The sequence below is a fragment of the Scomber scombrus genome, chromosome 8 (genome assembly GCF_963691925.1).
Source record: "Scomber scombrus chromosome 8, fScoSco1.1, whole genome shotgun sequence".
In the NCBI taxonomy this organism is placed as follows: domain Eukaryota; kingdom Metazoa; phylum Chordata; class Actinopteri; order Scombriformes; family Scombridae; genus Scomber; species Scomber scombrus.
The window spans coordinates 11,545,904-11,566,254 of record NC_084977.1 but is presented as its reverse complement, the minus strand read 5'-3'; the positions used below and the strand labels follow the sequence as shown (position 1 = coordinate 11,566,254).

Sequence of the window (20,351 nt, the reverse complement as noted above, 5' to 3'; positions counted from 1 at the left end):
TAGTAGACTTCAGCGGTGTCCTTTAGCACATTGACTGTAGAGCAGAGACAGATGTAGTGAAATAAACACACATAAACGTGCACACACAGAGAAACTTTTAGGTACACACTCGGTACATACTGCAAAAAATAGTAAATTTATAATACAATTAGTGGAGCTTTAATTTACAACTCTGGCAGTCCCAGGGGTCCCCAACAAAGACACGTCAAGCGTATTACACTGAGATTGCGTTGTTTAATTTAACCACATATGCCATCAGAAAAAATTGAAATATATTGTAATATCAATAAAGTATAGTGGTTGTAAGGCTGTAAATTGGATGCATAAAGTGAGGAAATCTGGCAACTTGGACACTCTTAAGGACATAAGTGAAACCCCCTAGTTCAAATAGATTCCAGATGATATATCTAATCTATCAAATCTAAGTGTCAGAGACCCAGATAGTCCAGATCAGCCCTCACTGATTGTCCAAGTGATGAAGCGAGCAGTTCTTCAAGTCACTATTTGATGTGTCAAGGCCCAGTGGATCAGTGCTCATCACTGCAAGCCCCAGGGGTCACATCTCCCTCCTCTTACGACTATACGGGCACGCTGCTCTATCACTCATGATGGGGAGGAAGTGATGGGGGAGGAGGAGCGGGAGCACTGTTACATAATGGCTAATGCCCCCTGTCCATGTGCACTGTCCACTGGCAGATGGTGTATTGCCCAACAGTCAAGGGTGAATGGATAGATGAAGCAGAGGAGGGCTGCAGGGATGAACATGTGAAGAGTGTTGTGGGGAAACACAGGATGAGGTCAGCCGTCACCTCAACGTGAAGGAAGGACGACAAAGGAACAACCAAAGGGACACAAATGAAAAGTCACACATCATCACTTCACAACTCCACATGTCAACCACTGTGGTCCCTTTCAGACTCTTTCTGCATAATGTTCCTACAAGTTTAATAAGGGATGCTCCACAGAGTTTATTATTAACATCTCCCTCTCATGTCTTAAAGCATGTGTGTCAGTTTCTAGTCCCTGTTCCTCGACCTTTTAATTGTGACCATTATAATAAAGCAGGAAAAAATACTTGCATACGTTCTCTAAGTCTTAAGCCCACAGTAAACATTTAGAAACCACATCTCATCTTTGGTCATGGAGGTCTCTGCGTGCAGGCAGGAGAAGATGCTTAACGCCAGAGTTATTATGACATTTCTGTCTCAACACTGAGCGCGATTCTAACTGTTTACTCTGTGTTATGTCAATACAAGTCCATGCTGTCACTAGCATTCAGGCTACCTTATACAAAGAATCTGTTTTGTCACTGAGGCACGTTCAGACCCATAGCTCCGTCTCCAAACTGTTATCAGGACTTATTGCGGACTGTGGTGCAGCATGGTTCGGTTCATTGGTTAATGATGAACAAACAGTCACGGGGGATTCAGAAGTGGATGGGATGCTGGACGAGTGTTCTTAGTAGCCTAGCAGGATGTTGCCGCTTTGTTTATTATTTCACTGTTGTGTCTCAAGGGAGAAAAGGACATAGAGACAAAGAGCAGAAGCTGATTGCTGTAGGCATCACATCAGTGATGGAGCACAGCTACAAGTAACTGACACAAAGCAGAGACTCCATATAGAGTCAGCAGCTCATTTGGCCTTTCTTTCAATTACTCTCTTTAGACTCTAATAGAAACAGTGCTATGAGCTGCGATTGCTGCAAGACGACTTATACTTATTAACTTAATTGTTAGTTGCAGAGCATTCAACGTACAGATTCTTTTCTTTTGGCAGTCCATCTGGAAACTAATTATAGTGAAATTATATCAAAACTTTTATCAGACTTATGTGTTTACAATATGTTTGGTACCAAATTTGAACAGGAAAATATACACTTGGCTCTTTCTTCTTTGAAATGTACAAAATATGATTTAGGGCTCAAATGTTTCAGGTCAAGCCCTTGTAATTAGCATACATACTAATTGTTAACTGTTAAGAACTTCCACCAAAATTCCAATGAAAATCTGTTTTTGAGATACAACTGCTAACAAAGAAAAAAAACAAAAAAAACAAAACATGTCCATTAACATAATCTTCTTCATAGAAGTAATAAGGAAAATAACGAGGAACTCTGAAAGTAGTGTTTAATTGAACTTAGAGGAACAAAGTTCAAAAGTTTGAAGGCAGAAACCATCAAGACAAGAACAAAATAAGAAAAGACAAATTAATAAAGACTGAAGATATAAAAAACATGATCAAAAGAAAAGTAACTTGAAGACAGACAGATGAGAAACAGCACAAGGTTAAAAGTCTGCCAGATCAAAAGGCAATTACATTAAAGCAAGTCTGTGACAGAGTATTTTTCATAAGTGGATTTAAAAGATGATACCCAATTAGTAAGTCTGAGTTCAGCTTTGGGCAGGGCAGTGTACAGATCTGAGGACACTAAATGAAAAAGCGCAATCACTGTTGGGCTGTAGTCCAGGATGAAGGACAGTCAAGAGGGTCCTGCCAGAGGATCTCAGATTCAAATCCTATTGAACATGTGATAAATGGTTATTTCTACTACTAAAAAGTTCTCTCACATACCTCTGTTGGTATCTAGCAATGCAGATAGTTGTGGTTTTATTTGGAGATTCATGACTGAGATTCTTGCCTTCAACCTAATACAGTGGAATTTCATTTGTGGTGCGCAAAGCATTGAAAAAAGCATCTCTTGCCAGAAACAGTGTCCCCACTATAGAGAATGTGCTGACTATGCCGTGGCTATTTCTTCAATAGAAAGAAGTTCAAATGAAAACTGTTAACTATTCAAGTCTGTGGATTATCCAGAGTATCATACCCAGTTTACAACTGGCATTAACATGTGATCTGTACTTCAATGTACTATCTCGATAAGGAAAAACACATTTCAATGCAAGGTGTAAATGAGCTCAGTACGCATTGTGACTGGAATGTGATCGGATCAGCCAGACAACATTTGAGGTGGTCAGGCTCGCATTGTGATTGGATCACAGCCAGATGCAAATGCATCTGTACAGCGTGACCACAGTCGTAAGAAAAAAAATTAGGCCAGCAAGTTAAAAGGTCACTTAGCTCCGCCTCGTCCTGCCGGTTAAAGCAAGCCTCACAAAAGCTGTGAGTAGCAGTGGTAGTAAAAAGTGATTTAGAAATTAATGACGACCTTTCATGGCAACAGTTTCCATGACCCTGTTTGCCAGCTCTGCTGAGCTAATTTGCATATTGACATCCAAACACAACTGAGAAAACAAGAACGTATTTTAATACCAGGTGTACATGCAAAGACCCATGGATCGGATGTCATTATCCATAGAGCACATTTTTAATATGAGGTGTAAATGGGGCCAAAGGCCAAAAAATATGTTTCTGTAGATTTTTATTTTTTTCACAAAAAAATCCATTCACCTCCCTTGTATAGTAGTGGGTATAGAAATGTCAGACATTGATGTCTTAAAACCTGAGCAAATATAAGTTAAGCTCTCGAGGGTAGATAGTTCTCTACAGTTATACAGTACATAGCGTTCAGTATGTTCAGTGCTGAAGGATGGTGTACCCCAGATCCATTGATCATGTTTCCAGTCCCTGCTGTGTTCACCACACTCATGAATCTGACACTTATAGTATTTCATTACATTTTTTAAAACCACCACAGCTGCTCCCAAAGTAGGATTGGCCTGTTATAAACTCAACATCATCGTGAATGCAAACTGATATCATACCTAGAAAGTAAGGCAAGATTATTATCTCTTCACCATGGTGTGCAACCAGGTCAAAAGAGCGAGGAAATAAACAGGATCAGTATGTGACTCGACAAGAGCAAAAACAAATCAGATCACCCTTTGTTCCTAACATCGGCCAGAGGCATCAAACAGACAACAAAGATTGACCAATTACCCTGATGTGTACAGTATGTGCGTGTCTGCATGCATGCATGTGTACAAGTGACAGAAAGTATTAAACATCTCCACATCATCCAGGATCTGAAGAAGCTAACAAGACACAGAGCACCAACGACACCGTGGCCTTATAAAGCAGGAGCGTGCTCCCCTCCCTGGCTGGCACACACCGAAGGCTTTGATCCACCGTTGTACGGGGACAACATACGGGCCGAGGCCCAGCAAGCTGCAGCCATGAATATCGAACTAATAGAACAGATGCTGTTCCCATCAAAGTGTGTTGGAATCAAATGAGCAAACCTTTGTCCATATCAAATGTGATAACCTTATACACAACGTTGTAGAGGACAACCAGTGTCGATTCAATCTGCAGAGTGTCCTTATGGCATTCTGCCATTCTCTAGACAGAAGGGCCATGTGGGTACCTGGAAAGGTAATACTGTAGCTGACCCCCTGATTTATATCAACAGTGATATAGACTGTAGTAAAAACCATCTCTGCTTTGTTTTTCCATTTTGATTCCACAAAGCCACAGAATTCATAACAATTTACAAGGGCTGAGCTGTATTTACCTAGATAGTTTGACTTAAAGGGACAGTTCACCCAAATTCCACCCCAACCCCCATGCGTCACAAAGCCATGCAAATATCTTAAGGTTTTGATGTTTTGCATCTGCTCTGAGGTCTATACTGCCACCAGACACAGTGGAGGTGAATTAGAACATATCAGCAACATTGATATGTTGTCCGGATAATCCACTGATCACACAGTCGACAGTTAGGGATTATTTCTGAGGTAGAAAGTGGATCCAATGATAACTGTTCACAGACTGAGGATTATTCAGAGTACTGTCACCAGGACATTGTCTCTGGAAAGGCACAATGTTTTGGATTCATGGAGTGAACATTTTCAATGCTGAACACCACAAGAGCAGTAAATCAATATAAAGTTGATTGAAACCAAAACAACAAGCTGAAAGACTCTAAAACTCTTGATGGAGCTGAGAGAACTGCATTGTTGGATGATAATTCTTTATATGATCATTAGCATGAGTGACCCTTCTCTCAATACACACAGTCATTTAATCCATTATTAATAAAAAATATTGAACAGAGCAGCTTTGACCATCAACCCCAAGACATCAGCATTAGTTTGATTTGCTATCTCAGTCTCAAAAATGTTACCTTTATCTCAAATAGTGGCAGATGCAAGGACAGAAAGCAGGATTCGTACCTTTTCCTGATATTGCCGTCTGGATGAATCGAGAGACTGGATGAGGGCAGTTGCATGGCCGATGAACATGGCGTAGCAGGTGGCTCCTACGATCATACTGAGCATGGTCAGCCAGATGTCCGACATGCTCTCGGGGGCTTGTCTTCCATACCCAATGCACAGCATATGGCTCATGGCCTTAAAGAGGGCAAAGGAGTAGAGCTCACTCCATGTGTCATTCTGTAGGGAGACATGGAGGGAGGGCACAGAATTAGAAAACTGGAGAGAAAACAAAGGACATAAAATGGGAGAGAATGGATACAAAGATTTGAGATGGTAATCAGGCATTTTCTGTCCTAGGATAGCTCCATACTTTTCTAATTTTTCACGCTACAATGATTTTGATCTGATGACTTGGGCCTGTCTTCTTCTCTGTCAAACACACCATTAAGGCACACTGCAGAGAAAATGTATACTTATGAAGCTTACCGTCTTTTTGCATGCTCACGTCTATAGTTTTGTTTCTCATCCTCCGTCATTCTGATACCTCTCACAGCTCATAATTTCCTTGCTGTTATTTCTGGAGGCATCAATTAAGATGTCACATCAACTGATCACATCTAACTTATAAAACGATGGCACACCTTCATTGTCAGCCTATCATTTGCAGCTGTCTTTTTAAATATGTTTTCTCCCTATCACCGCCCAGTCTTATGATCCATCAGTGCATCACTTCATCAACCTCATCAGCCCGATTAATCTCAGCAGAAATCATCAGTTACCACCACTAGTGTTTGGACTAAAGGGGAATCTATGCTGCATCTTTGCTGCTGCTCAGTCCTTTGAGGACCTTCGATTCAACATCTCCCAGCAGAGTCCAAGCGCCAAAGACTTTTGGCAATACCTAATCATCAATATAATCTGTATAATAAACAATTCTTCTTGCTTCATTCTCTGGTCTCTCCTGATTAAACTTAGGGTATGACAGGAGTGGTGAGAGAGAGAGTGTATTAAAGAACGAGAGGACAAAAGAGTAAGGCAGCCCTAGTGAAGCAGAGTATACCCCTCTGAGTCGGGTGATTGTTGCAGGTTTGATGGAGGGCCTAATCATCATCACCGAGCAGCCTTGCCTTGTCTTGGCTGAGCAGAAGGAGAAGAGGAAAAAGGGAGTGTTAATGAGGAGCCCGTACATCTGCCTGCTCCAGTGTGCCTTTGATTGGTGCTCACACACTCAGTCAACCCAATTTTCCCATGTTAGATTCATTAGAAAGCCCTCCAGAGGCACCGCTAAACCCCACATCCTCCCTTTCAAACAGCTGTGGCTCACACACTGTCCGGAGTTTACCACTGCATGTGTGTGCGTGTGTGTGTGTCTTCTCAAACTCCTTGTGTCCCTCTTTGGTCCTCCTCAGTCACTGATTGACTGCTTGAATTCTTATCTGATTTGTGTTTTGCAATGGGGTATTTGCATTTCATTTGAGATTCAAATTTGGTTGGTTTCAAAAAAGGTGAAAGAGGACGTATTGGCAAGGAACTGTCATCAGATGTTTGATAATGAGGGTTTAGAAACATGATTTGAGGAACTGCAACGAAAGGAGACAACTTAGCCCTGAGCAGTGGGGCAACCAGAAACTCTCTGGTGTCAGACTGCCAGCTAAGCTCCAGCCCCGAGCATGGCGCAAAGTTTCATATCTGTTTTGAGCTGTCAGTCATATCAGCCATTTGGAATTGTTTGAGGAGATAAACTGGACTTTCTAATCTTAGCTAAGAGACAGAGAAACTCAATACAACTGTTTGAAGCCTTCAAGGGTAGAAGTGCCATCATCATGTCTCCAGCTTTGTTGTTATTTCTATGCTATGTAGCCTTGTAAGCTCATTGAAATCAGCAAAACCAAACAGACCCTAACAGAACATTTAAATACTCAGCCAGTCTGAGACTCATTCACAGTGCCCCGGGTGGTGAACAGATTTGGAGTTACCATAAGCATGCAGGCAAAACTTGCTGGTGGATAAACAGCAGCAGTAGAAGGCCCTAACCCAGAAATAAACACTTTCATATACACAGCTGAATGTGTCTGTCTCTCTTTCTGGCCCCCTCTCCTGTAGACAGACATACAAACCATACACATACAGTAAATGTACAGTATTTCAGTGGACGAGCATCACAGAATGTCTAGTTTATCCTCAATGTACTAAGCAAAGGAAATGAGAACAGAAAAAAAGGCTGTACTGCTGATTATAGACATGAAATTATTGATCAGGTCATGGAACCATCTATCAAGAAAAAAGCCTTAACGCTGTCTTTTTGGGATCAATAAGACAATTCTGTATTAGAAACGATAAAACAGGTTATCTACAACTGTCACATGCAGTTGTGGCATTTATAAGACATCATTAATGTAAATCTGCAGCATTCTTCACGTGAATTTTTAACCACCCTGGGACAGATACAGGATATGACAGCAGAATTCATCTGGCGGTAAAAGAGGCATTACCCTTAGTCTTTCTGTTTGACTGTAAGAGTGTTTGTGAATGCCTGCAGGTATAAATTTGTTTCTCCAGTATTCTTAAAAATATTTATTTCGACGTCAAGACCTGTGTGGCAGGTAAATCTCCTGCTGTCAGCTGTATAACCCTTGAGAAGATCAATACCGTAGACTATTACGACTGCCAGTTACATATGTAACAAGTCTAAGATCAGCAGCAGATTAGTTTAGCTTAGCTTTAGACTGGAAACAGGGGGAATAAGCTAGCCTTGCTCTATCCAAATGTAACAAAATCTACATACCTCAGGAAACAAGCAAACAAGACATGACATATTAATTAGTAAGCTTTAGAGGTGGATTTTGTTAACTATGGAGAAGATGTTATTCCCTTTTTCCAGTCTTGTCAGTCATGATAAGCTAAGCTAGCCAAGTTCTGCTTTACAGTATATTTTAAGATGCAGACAGAGTGATATCAATTTTTTTCATTTACTGTAACCCTCTGCAAGAAAGCAAATAAGACAATTTCCCAGAATGTCAAACTGTTCTTTCACGTATGACTGTATGAGCAAGACGTCACACTGACCAGCTGTAATCAGTCAGTATGTGTTTAAGTTTGAGATAATAGCTGATTATAACTGACACAGTGCACAGCTGTCTCTTACTATTGAAAATTACAACCTTCATAGTAACACAATAAACTCATTTTACCGAGATAGCCCCCTGAGTGAGGAGGGAAAAAGAAAGAGGAAACAAATGAAATTAGCTCTTGTGTTCATTTTATTTGCCATTGGTCTTCACTGAGCAGCGTGGATGATAGCTAATTGTACATAATACATTTAGGGAGGAACACAGAGGGAGTATGGGACATCTATGATGTATGATGCCGTAATTATAGAATAGTGCGCTTACGTGCATGCTGGCACACCCGGCTGGGATTACGTGCCGTTTGAGTCTCAGCTTGTATATGAATGTGTGTGTGTGTGTGTGTGTGTGTGTGTGTGTGTGTGTGTGTGTGTGTGTGTGTGTGTGTGTGTGTGTGTGTGTGTGTGTGTGTGTGTGTGTTAGACTTGTGCCAGTCATTCTGCTGAGCATCTCTTTGACAGGGTGCAGTCCCTCCCTGACAGTCTAAAACTGACATGAGGAGTTTGGTTTGCCTGAGAGGGCTGACATTTAGATGACTCTGACATTTAGTATTTTAATATATAAACTTGTAAGTTTAAAAGACTCATAGTCATAAAGAACGTGCAATGTTAAGATTCATTATTTAGATCCAGCATGTATGTGTTTGTATTTATTATTTAAAACCAAATGAGCACTGCAGATGTTGCCTGATGGTTTGGTGTCTGCTGGAGTACTTGCCATTATTAATGAAGAATGTTCAAATTAACAGTAAAATATTTCTCTGGATCAGCATACACATAAAATAACTTTGTGTTTAAGATTTATTTAGCCACTTCAAGGCAGTGAAAACAGTTGAAAGTTGATATGGCAAACAGTTGCTTTTTTATAATTCCAGCAGATATAAAGCAACATTAGCATTAATTTGGAGTCATGTTTCTGGCTATCTGATGTACAGTACCAGTCAGAAGTTTGGACACACTTTCCCATTCCCTTAAATAATAGTGTGTGTCCAAACTTTGGTGCTTGGTGCTGGGCATGTAGTGTACTATGTGTGTACTTTTTTCTAAAGAAAACAAAGTAGATGAAAGCAGCAAGACTGAACCAAAATACTAAAGTATTTGTTGTAAAACCAAATTAATGAGCTGAAAGATGCTACAACCCTCTGTAGGGCAGAAGGGGAACTGCAGAGTGGGATGATAATTATCTGTGGGTTTGTCACTGTGAGCAACCCCATCTGTTTGCCAAAGTTACTGCAACATCAAGTTTGAATCCAACTCAACCATATCACATCTCAGCTTTCCCTCATTAGCTGTACCTTTTACATAAAGTACTGTGGGAAATCATTTTTCATTTCATATCATTTTTTTCAGAATTTAAATATACTTTTTGTTTTTAGTTTTAGTAATTTAAAAAGGTCTTTGGTGATTACATGGAACTGTTTTTTTTATGTCATGATAGTAATAATCATTTTCTGAAAGATGCAGCTGGTTTGTATCTGTAGCATCATGTTAACGATTTAATTAATTTCTCTTTAGAGCAACGTATTGCACCACATGACAAGAAATGTTCTGAAGTGAATGAAAAAAGATACAATCTGTCCCAATGAATTACATGATAAATTGAGAAAAGTATTAAATGAACAGTTTGCGTTGCAAATGTTAATTATTTTAATCCTGTCTGGTTTAAATAAGTTACCCAGCTGACTCTTGTGTGTCTTTAATTGACTTCATCAGACATCAAATGCATGCTTGTAAATTATGAGGCAAGAGTTTATGGATTTGCAAGAAGATTTTGACTCAGTGGATCATAGCTTGCTGCTCAATAAGCCACTGTTATTGGGTTTGAGTTCATTAGCTTTTAATTGGTATTTCTCCATTGACAAGAGGAAAAAGTTCAACATCATCTCTCCAAAGAACAACTTTCACATAATGCAACAAATTAGATGAATTGATCTGTTTACTTGTGGGTTATATGAACAATATTTCATGTCTTCTGTGTAGTTGCAGCAGAGCATGAGCAACTACATTAATTATTGAGATATTAAAGAACTACATGCAAAACGCCTCACTATGGAAAGCTTTTTGCAGACTAAGTGTGCTAAATGTAAACATTTTGACTGCACTTAGAAGTAGTTTTCAGGTTTTACAAGTAGTGACTCATTTGTGAAGAAGGAGCCGTTTCATTTGATATACTGGGAAGAGTCATTTGTTTTTGGGTGGTTGGATGGTCAGTCCAACAGACTGAAATATCAAACAACTATTCCATAGATCAACATGAAATTTGGTACACATATTCAGGCCCACCTCAGGATGAATTGTAATGACTGATGATCATTTGACCATTATTCTAGAATTGTCAATGTTAAAATTTGATTTATTGTTTCTGACCAAAAAACCTACTAATGTCCATTGTTCTTATGCATGTCGACAGGCCTTCCTGTCAGTTATATCACTTCAGTAATAGAATCAATGAGGATATCCTTATTAACTTTCAAAGCAGAAAGGTTTCTTTAAGGACATCTCTGTGCATGCATACAGTGCATATGCAAAGATAATAAAGACATATTGGTGTGCGATTTAAAGTTACAGCTGCTCTTCTTTCACACTACAATATTCCCAAAGCAGCCTAAATATTAAACACAGAAACACAGTTCAGACTGGAGTAGACAGAAGTTGAGAAGAGAGCGGCTTTATTCTAATGCCACCGATCTAAGAGCCAATCAGGCTGAGGTAGATGGGACAAACCCACCTGTCATCCACATAACAGAGTGTCACTTATATAACAGGACATGATGATTTGGTCTCCTGTGATCACTCTGCTACAGGAGCCTGATTATCTTGCTTATGAAAAACACCACAGTCTGCTACCATTTACAAGTTACAGATATTGTTTTTGAGTATTAAGAGGCAGAGACGATTACATTACAGGAAAGAAAATGATTTGAAGGGGGACATTTTGATTATATCTCTCTTTCATAGTCTGACGTACACACAAAGCTCAAACAACAGACACACGTACATGAAAGCAGGAAAGTGCATATTAAAATGCCCTCTGAGTGAGTGAATGAATCAAGTGTTGTTTCTTCACCAGAGGCTCTCTGGCTGTGTCTCCATAGCCTAAGTGCATGGATAATGCAAAAAGGGAAGTATAAAGTGGAGTCCAGTAAGTGTCCAGCACAGGCAGACAGCCAGACAGCCAGCAGGCAAGAAGCAACCTGATTTGAAGAGCGAGGATGGGATCATTTAACGCTGCGTCTCTCATTTAAAGCCACTCTGAAGACGAACCCTGACCTTGATTACCCTGAGATGGCAGCGGCACAGCACAGCAGGCTGCCCGTGGCCACATGGGTGCTATCTGGCATTGTGTGGCACAAACAACACGCATCGTTCTGAGGCGTCAAAGAGAATATTGTATGTAAACACACTGAAGAGAAAAGCAAACCAGTAAAATCAGCTGGAAAAGATTCATGGACGACAGCAATGAGGAGAATGTATTTTCCCTGCATTCATACCCTTTGGCGATAATTAACATATATACACAAATGTCTTTGTGAGATATAGAAACGGCCTGTTCTCTGAGATTGCAAAACATCAACACAAAATGTCTCATTGAATTGGAGTTGAATGCTGATAAGGGGCTATAAGCACATTTATATTTGCAACTGTGTACTAAGAAAACAACTCCAGATGCCAGGGGAGAGGGCATGTTTGAACAAGACGGGCAGCAAACAAGTGGAGGACAGTAGCATCCATATTATGGTCAATGGATAACTTCATTATATCCGTCAAACTAAGTCAAAGTCTATGATATCAAATGTGTGTCTGAGTCAGAGGTGAAGTACAGTTTAGAGTTGGCACAAAGTACTGGCCCCTTTGTAGAAAATATGAGTGGTGTGTGTGTGTGTGTGTGTGTGTGTGTGTGTGTGTGTGTGTGTGTGTGTGTGTGTGTGTGTGTGTGTGTGTGTGTGTGTGTGTGTGTGTGTGTGTGTGTGTGTGTGTGTGTGTGTGTAGAGAGGTGGCCAGAGCTGAGATGTGAAACAAGTGATGAAACAAGAGAGAAGCAACAGCACTGTCCCCTAGGGTCAACTGGTGTGACATCCATCTGTTCCTGGAGATCACACACACACCCAAACCCCATGTACACATGAACACACGTATGCACACAGGCATGCACACCAGTGTGACATAGTACATTGTGTTTTCTGAGGAGCACATTCAGGGCCTGGATATCACAAGTCTACATGCCAAAATTAGAAGGTTCATTCTCGGCATGTGTAACATTTCTTAGCGATGGCGGCGACAGACAGCTCAGGAAACTGCCTGCGCCTGATAAAAGCATACAGTGGGAATGATCCAGTTTGCTGAACTGCTTTAGACGCAACAAATATTTGATGTTACTGCAAAGAAATTGTTTAAGCTACTTGCACACCAGTTAAAATTATTCGCAGCTACTGATACTGCAGCAAATATGTAATATGACATAATTTCATAGGCCGAAGGTTCAATAAGGACAGCTGTCTCACCCTGTCAACTGTTTTTCTGTAGGCTTATTCAATCACTTTCCTTGTTTTTCTTGCATGTTATTCCATTTTCAGTCCATTTAAACTGTCCTCTCTTACTCTCAAACCAATTATCATATTAATGCACTTCTATCTGGGTATATTTGCTCTCTTCTTTTCCCAAAGCTGCTCTCAAACTAATTATAACTTTTTCGGACAAATATACAGTTTATACACACTGTGTACTGTAGAGCAACAGCCCTTCACTGAGATTTCAACTACATCAACTCACCAGCAAAATCATTAATAAACTTGGTATTAAATGTTTGAGCCAGGGTCAGTGGCCAGTATTATAGAAAGCAGGATATTGTTCTGTCCGATATGTGTGTATGTGTAATATATGGTATGGAAGTATCAAAAGTGTGAAAATAGCAGGTACTCAGTGACAGGCCAAGCAGACGTACTGTATGTGTCACACTGCTCATATTCACTGACTTCTTTGTGCCTAGAGCCTTGTCAGTCACCAACTTCCAATCTGTTATCTCAAATACAGAATGACGAGTTGGAAGAACTGATAAATACCAAAACTGGAAAGGAGTAACCTAGTATCTCTCTCTCTCTCTCTCTCTCTCTCTCTCTCTCTCTCTCTCTCTCTCTCTCTCTCTCTCTCTCTCTCTCTCTCTCTCTCTCTCTCTCTCTCTCTCTCTCTCTGTGTATACATACATTGTTACATAAAATAATGCCAATCATCTATAATGTCTTAATTAGATGTGATTATACAGTCCTAAAAACGTGGGGTTTGACTATTTCCTTTAATAGAAGCATCAGGTAGCTTATACACATTGTTGTAACAAGCTGATTATAATGTGCATATGTGATATCATCACATGGTGTAGAAAATGTTTTTCTAGATTTAAAGCAACTTGAGGAGATTTTAAGGAAAATAAATAGTGGTTAACTGGGCATGACTATTCATTAATGATCTGTGTTGTACCACTTGTTCTCCTAAGGGTTTTTTTTCTCCTAATGGTCTGTCTATGAGGCCAAACGCTACCTGCCAGCTAGGGAGGCAAGGACATCTGAGAGGAGAAACAAAAAAGAAGAGAGATTCAGAAGAGAAAGGCTGATGAACAAGCCAAATGAAAACAGCCTCTATTTTCATCCCTCCCCGTTGTTTTTTGTACACTGGCATGTCTCCTGGGTTTAACTAGAGAGGGTTTAATTGAGGTCGGTCCTCTGTGTGTGTATGTGTGTGTGTGTGTGTGTGCGACCATGCATGCAGACTCAACTTTAAATATATCCTATTTCCCTATCCGCCTGCAAACGACACACGTTTAAGCTCCCAAGGGAATGTGCTTCTGCCAAACATCTTTGTGTGCTAATGCTGATGTGATTGTGTGACTTACGAACACCTTTAACCCCCAAAACACAAACAAAAACACACACAGAGCATTTGGCTTACCACCATCTTGTTGAGGGAGACCCAGCAGTCAGATGGAAAGTCCTGCAGCATGGGGACCAGGAACTGCAGACAGCCGTCCCAGTGACACAGAAGCAGCATCATACCAATCAGGTTGAATATTCGCATCACAGCGCTGGCCAGGTCATAGGTCATGTGGAAGATCTGTCAGGAGGAGAGGAGACAGGCAGATGTGGTGAGGAACAGAAATGTGAGGAGAATGAAAAGTCTGCCTATGTTTATACATACTGAGTGAAAATGTGATTGTTTGGAAAACAAAACAAAACAGTGCAGCTATTATATTATTATGCAAAGCTGAGGAGAGAGACAGAGAATCCGTGAGTGTTTGGCCTTTGATACTGTTGTGTAGCTCCTTTTTAGTATTTGATTGAACAGAAAACAGGTTATATATTCAAAAGAAAATGTAACATAGTTAAATTAATAGTGTGAAATTTTCAGATATACGCATTATCGTTTTCTTGCCAGTAGTTACATGAGAAGATCCATACCACTGTCATGTCTGTCCGTTAGCTTAGCTTAGCATCAGACTGGAAGAAGGGAGAAACAACTAGTCTGGCTCAGTAAAAGTTCTTCCAAAAAATCCAGAAACTATCACCTCTGAAGCTCACAAACACGGTAGCTAATGAACACATTAGACCTCATTTTTTTGGATCTGTACACAAAAAAGAAATGCAAGTTGTTTGCTGTTATGTGGCGAAGAAACAGTGAAGTCTTCATTCTCAGCAAAGTTAATCACCTTCTGGCTCCAGCTCAATTCTTAACAGTAAAGCACATTTCTAATGACAGAGTATGTGAGAATTCATCCAAATAATAGTTTGACTAACATCCCATGTTAAGTAAAACAGTCTGGGAGGAAGAGATGCAGGGATGGATATCTTTTTCCGTTGTGGTATTTTCCATAGATGTACATGTACATGCCCTTTAAATGGTTCACATTACAGGAGGTACTGTCATTAATCTCTTAAACTCTACCAGAACCCATTGGTGGAACCATCATTACAAAATAGTTTTGCAGACTCATTCAAAATCTAAAATCTAAAATTTTTAGCAAGCTCGGAAAGTCTACAAACATATCAATGATGTCAGCTTCAATCTTAGAAAAATATATCTAAAATAATGCAAATCATCATATAATTTCTCAATTTGATGGTACAGCCATAAAAACATGTTGGGTTTTCACAATTTCCTTTAATCGAAGCATCATGTAGCTTCAACACTGTGTTGTATCAAATTAATGATACTGTTTATATGTTTTATTATAATTTTTTCTAGCTTTAAAGCTACTTGTGCGGAGAGAGTTATTAGGGTTCAAGATATTAAACACTGTATGATGGTGTAACAAAAGTGCAGATTTTGGATTTTGTGTCATTCCTCGTCAATCTCAGTAGAGTATTACGTCAGGCTGAGGTTCCACTTTATAGCTAGGTGGGTAAAAGAAAGAAGCGCAGGCTCTCTGGTGTATGTCCTCATTCATAATAAAAGCTCATCCAGTGTTGATGAAGGTTTGTTCAGCAGCCCAGGCTAGCCTCTCTGTGCTGTTTTTTAGTAAATCTCCCCTCAGGTAAGAGGGCTCATTTGTGTGGAGCTGGTGTTGTGGTCACAGACTTGTAAACACAACTCACTGTGGCTTTGCTGGCTACTGGCCAGGCCCTGTTACCACTGTGTGTATGTGGGTAGTAGGTTACATGCATGTGTGTGCACTGGTGTGAAATCTATGCTTAGCTGGGCCAACTGGATGTTTTGCAAAATTGTAATCAAAAGCATATTCCCTGCAGTAAACAAGATAATTTTCCTATAAGGAAAGTAGGCCAGACACTGTGTGTATATATGCATATGGTATATATGTGCACACATATTGGAAATCCATGCTATGTGGGCCAATTTGACAGTTTCTTGTATCAAAAACAAGAGTAATTTCTCACTTGAGACACGAGAATTGTACTACATTTGAACTAGGCCAGATACTCTCTCTGTGTGTGTGTGTGTGTGTGTGTGTGTGTGTGTGTGTGTGTGTGTGTGTGTGTGTGTGTGTGTGTGTGTGTGTGTGTGTGTGTGTGTGTGTGTGTGTGTGTGTGTGTGTGTGTCTGTCTGTCTGTCTAGAGAGGAAAGAGTAGCCTCTGTTGTGGATTTTCAGTTTGGGAGCAACCCGCTCCGGACATTTGATGACTCATCCATCACCTTAGAGGCCTCGCTGCTCTCAACCGACTACTCTCACTGAATCTGCTCAAACCCAGCTCTCTTACTGAACCCCAGGGTGCACATGTCTCTTGTTAGTTAAGGCGCCAACGCAAGATAGCCATCAACATCTTCCTCCACCCAACCCAGCACACTTAAACTGCACTCACTAATGTGGTCTGTGTTTGGAAGAACAATTACATGTTTCCCATGCCTCCATGATAATATATAATACCAGTCAAAAGTTTGGACACACTTTCCCATTCACAACAATGAGAAAGTGTGTCCAAACTTTTGACTGGTACTGTATTTCATACGTAATTTACATCCTCTTCAACTTTCTCGCTAGTTCCTTGTGTTTCTTCCTTACTCTGCACTCTTCTGCATATTTTAAGCAGTATCCTTCCCTTTTTTCTTATATGCTTCGGCTAAAGAAATGTAATTTAGCTTGACAAAACCCTAAAAGGCACTTCTTTTCTCCAACTTTATAAAAAGTCACTCTGACTCTCTGTAACTTTCTTTGAGCTCCTCCTATAATGGCTAATGGCCTTTGCTAATTTGGAGAAGGAAAAAGGGAAGCACACTGTGAGACCCTGCCCTGTGATTAGGAAGCATTCCCATCATGATTAATGAGGCTCCAGGACTAATGTTCCCCCCGACACCATAACAGCACCTGGCTATGTGTCACTGTCAGACCACAATCCGGGTCAAGGCACATTAGTGTGACCAGAACTCACAGCCTGAAAAACCCAGATAAAAGACTTTCTACTCTTCTCTATTGCACATGGTTAAATACATGGGGATGTTTGATCCAGATGATTCAAATGACAACTACTTAACTGGGTGAAATATTACCCCCCACTACCAGTCTCCATGTTCATTCATACACTCTCATTCCCACCAATTCACCATCATTGTTTAGCTCACAAGAAAGGGATCCTCGCAGCATGCTAGAAAGTGGAGAACCATGAGACAAGCTTCCTGCCTCAGGAAATAGCTCTGGTTATTCCTGACAATGCTTATCTCTGCTTCAAACAAAAAAACAAATATACACACACACACACACACACACACACACACACACACACACACACACACACACACACACACACACACACACACACACACACACAGATTTACCCATCTGTTCAAAGATCATGTCAAAAACACATATTGTTAACATGCTTGTCCTTCTTTATTAATTTTGAGTGATATTGCTGCCCACTATTCTCCCCTCTGTTGGCCTACTGCTGAGCTAGACAGCAGAAGTGGATCTTTTAGGAGAAACCCGCCGCAGCGAGGTGAGTTAAGCCGAGCCGAGCTGAGCTGGGCAGAGGGAAAACACAGTCAGCCATGTTTGGATCGAGCTGAGCCGAGCAGAGTTCAGCTGACCTAAGCTGATCAGAGCAAGGCTGAGCTGAGGCAAAGAAGCATTCAGTTGTATGTGTTTGAATCAATAATTATGGTTCCCGCCGCGGTCAAATTACCACTCTGTAATCGGCAGTGGTTATTTTCAGAGTGATTCAAAGTGATTCAAAGATGCTTGGTTAGTCAAACTAGGGATACCCTGTTTATATACAGACGAATATACACACATTTGCAGTAAACATCTTAATGTAGCAGACGATAGATAATAATGTGTCTATCTGTAGATAAACATTATATCCAGATGTCTCTTTATATGAGGGGAAAATGGCAATCGGTGTCCATCGTGGTTGAGCTCATTTCTTTGGAAAATCCTTTTTTACTTTCTCACTGATAAGCACAAATTAATTTTTCATGAATTCTTAACCGCATCCGTACACCGGATTATGATGAGCTATTATTCAGCTATCAGGCGTACATGGTGGAAATTATTTTTTTTTGTTCTTCTGGAGTTAATTATACAGAGGAGGATTGTATTGATACACAAAGAGAATTACTTGTATACTGACATAAACCAGCGCACTGGAACACAATATTGTATTATTAGAAGAGGCACAAAATCACAGCACAGACAGACTAGTTTCTCATTGCCAGAGCAATGTCATTATATCCAAGCTGCAGCTTCTAGTCTTACTAGGGGAATCATTGATTGTATAGCTCTGAAGGCTTTGATCTGTGGCAGGGGTGAAGCTGATGAGCCCTTTTGTAAGACTGGATTCATAATATTCACATGGTTTTTTGAAGGTCTACACATTGGTACACCAGTACGTTTCTTTCTTCAAGGTAACTTCAGTAAATGCTGAAGAAGACAACAGACGCTATCATATAACAAAATATGAAAAAACAGAACCAGACCAATATATCAGCAGTCAGATATCATTGGCCGATACTGGCTTATAAGATCGAAATAGTATATATGATATGAAAACATAAAAATACAAATATCAATTGCCTTACATAAATGTTTTAAGATGTGTGTTTTGTGTTTGTGTGTTTTGTTTTATTAAAGGTGCAGTGTGTAGAATTGTGTGGCATCTAGCAGAATGGACATGGCAGAAATGTAATACAATATTCATCAGTATGTTTTAATTAGTGTATAATCACCTGAAAATAACAATTGTGGTGTTTTCACTACCTTAGAATGAGCCCTTTATATCTACATAGGGAGCAGGTCCTCTCCCACGGATCCCGCCATGTTTCTACAGAAGCCCAGAATGGACAAACCAAACAGAGGGCCTAGAGGGGGCCTATCATGTTTTTTTACAACCATTGTATGTCGGTTTGTGGTAATCGGTAACCTCGCCTACACACTGTTCCTCAACCAATTGACAACCGTCATCTTTTAAGACTAACGTTTTTCTTCCCATTTCTGTTTTTATTGATAGTTATTATTTATAACAATTTCCAGTGTATGTCAATCTATTTACCACTGGCTGTTTAAGTAATTTGAAATGTATTATTCAACTGTAAAATACAATGCATTTCACACAAATCTTAACTCATCAAAATTTGAAGCATTCTTGCCAAAATTGTTTCAGCGTGTTATAGATAGTGATAGCTGTACAGGTGGCTATTACAGATATACAGATTAGTATAACTACTATAAGTAGTTACAAAGCCTAAAACAGAGGTGTTCCTTGCTTATGCTGTGTGCTTCCTTTGTGTACTGTGTGTTTACTATGATAGTGATATCATTGAAGCTCAGCCTACCTCCTCCCACTGGTGGATGTAGCGAATGAGTCTGGATAGCCTCAGCAGGCGCAGCAAACTGAGGATCTTAGTGAAGCGGACTATGCGGAGCGCCCGTGCCGTCTTGTACACCTCCGAGTCGATCCCTTTCTCCACAATGAGGAAGATATAATCCACAGGTATGGAGGAGACAAAGTCCACCACAAACCAGCTCTTCAAATACTTCTTCTTAATCTTCTTGGGGTCAAGGATGATCTCGGTGTTGTCCTCAAACACGATGCCCGTCCTGAAGTTGAGCACCAGGTCTATGAGGAAGAAGGTATCAGAGACCACGTTGAAGATGATCCAGGGCGTGGTGGTCTCATCCTTAAAGAAGGTGATGCCCACGGGAATGATGATCAGGTTGCCCACCATGAACATGAGCATGGTGAAGTCCCAGTAGAACCTGACAGGGTGGAGCAGTGGAGATGTTTAGATACGGAGTGGATGGACACTTAATCCTTCACACACGAACACATAAAGTAGAAAGGGAATTAAGACACACATGATTTTCTAAAAACTGAAACACTGATGTCTAGACTCTCTCAGAGTGTTGCTATTTGCTATGCATATCACATGACAGCAAATATGCTGATGCTGCTTGATCTATGACGTGTGGTTTCTCTAGCTATCTGTGCATCATGAAGCAATGCACTCTCAGTGGGGCATACACACCCTCAGAAAACAGCACCAACCCTAACCACAGTAACAAATGGCTGATCTGTTGTTTAGCATCAGATTTATTTTTTTTACTAAGTGTACTGTATCTTGTCCTGTAAGATAACCTGTATCCTATCATCTGACTCGAGACAAGGTCAAACCAAGGA

At 40.3% G+C, this 20,351-nt stretch overlaps 1 protein-coding gene across 1 annotated transcript in view; it reads right to left on the bottom strand.

Annotated features, from left to right (window-relative positions):
* The window catches only part of hcn2b (hyperpolarization activated cyclic nucleotide-gated potassium channel 2b), a 37,233-nt gene that overhangs the window by 14,789 nt on the left and 2,093 nt on the right, over positions 1-20,351 (bottom strand). Inside the window, exons 2-4 of the mRNA XM_062424037.1 lie at positions 19,507-19,930; positions 14,179-14,340; positions 5,133-5,351 (exon numbers count right to left, since the gene is read on the bottom strand). Coding sequence (XP_062280021.1) covers positions 5,133-5,351; positions 14,179-14,340; positions 19,507-19,930 — 805 coding nt within the window. The remainder of the gene's footprint in view (positions 1-5,132; positions 5,352-14,178; positions 14,341-19,506; positions 19,931-20,351) is intronic.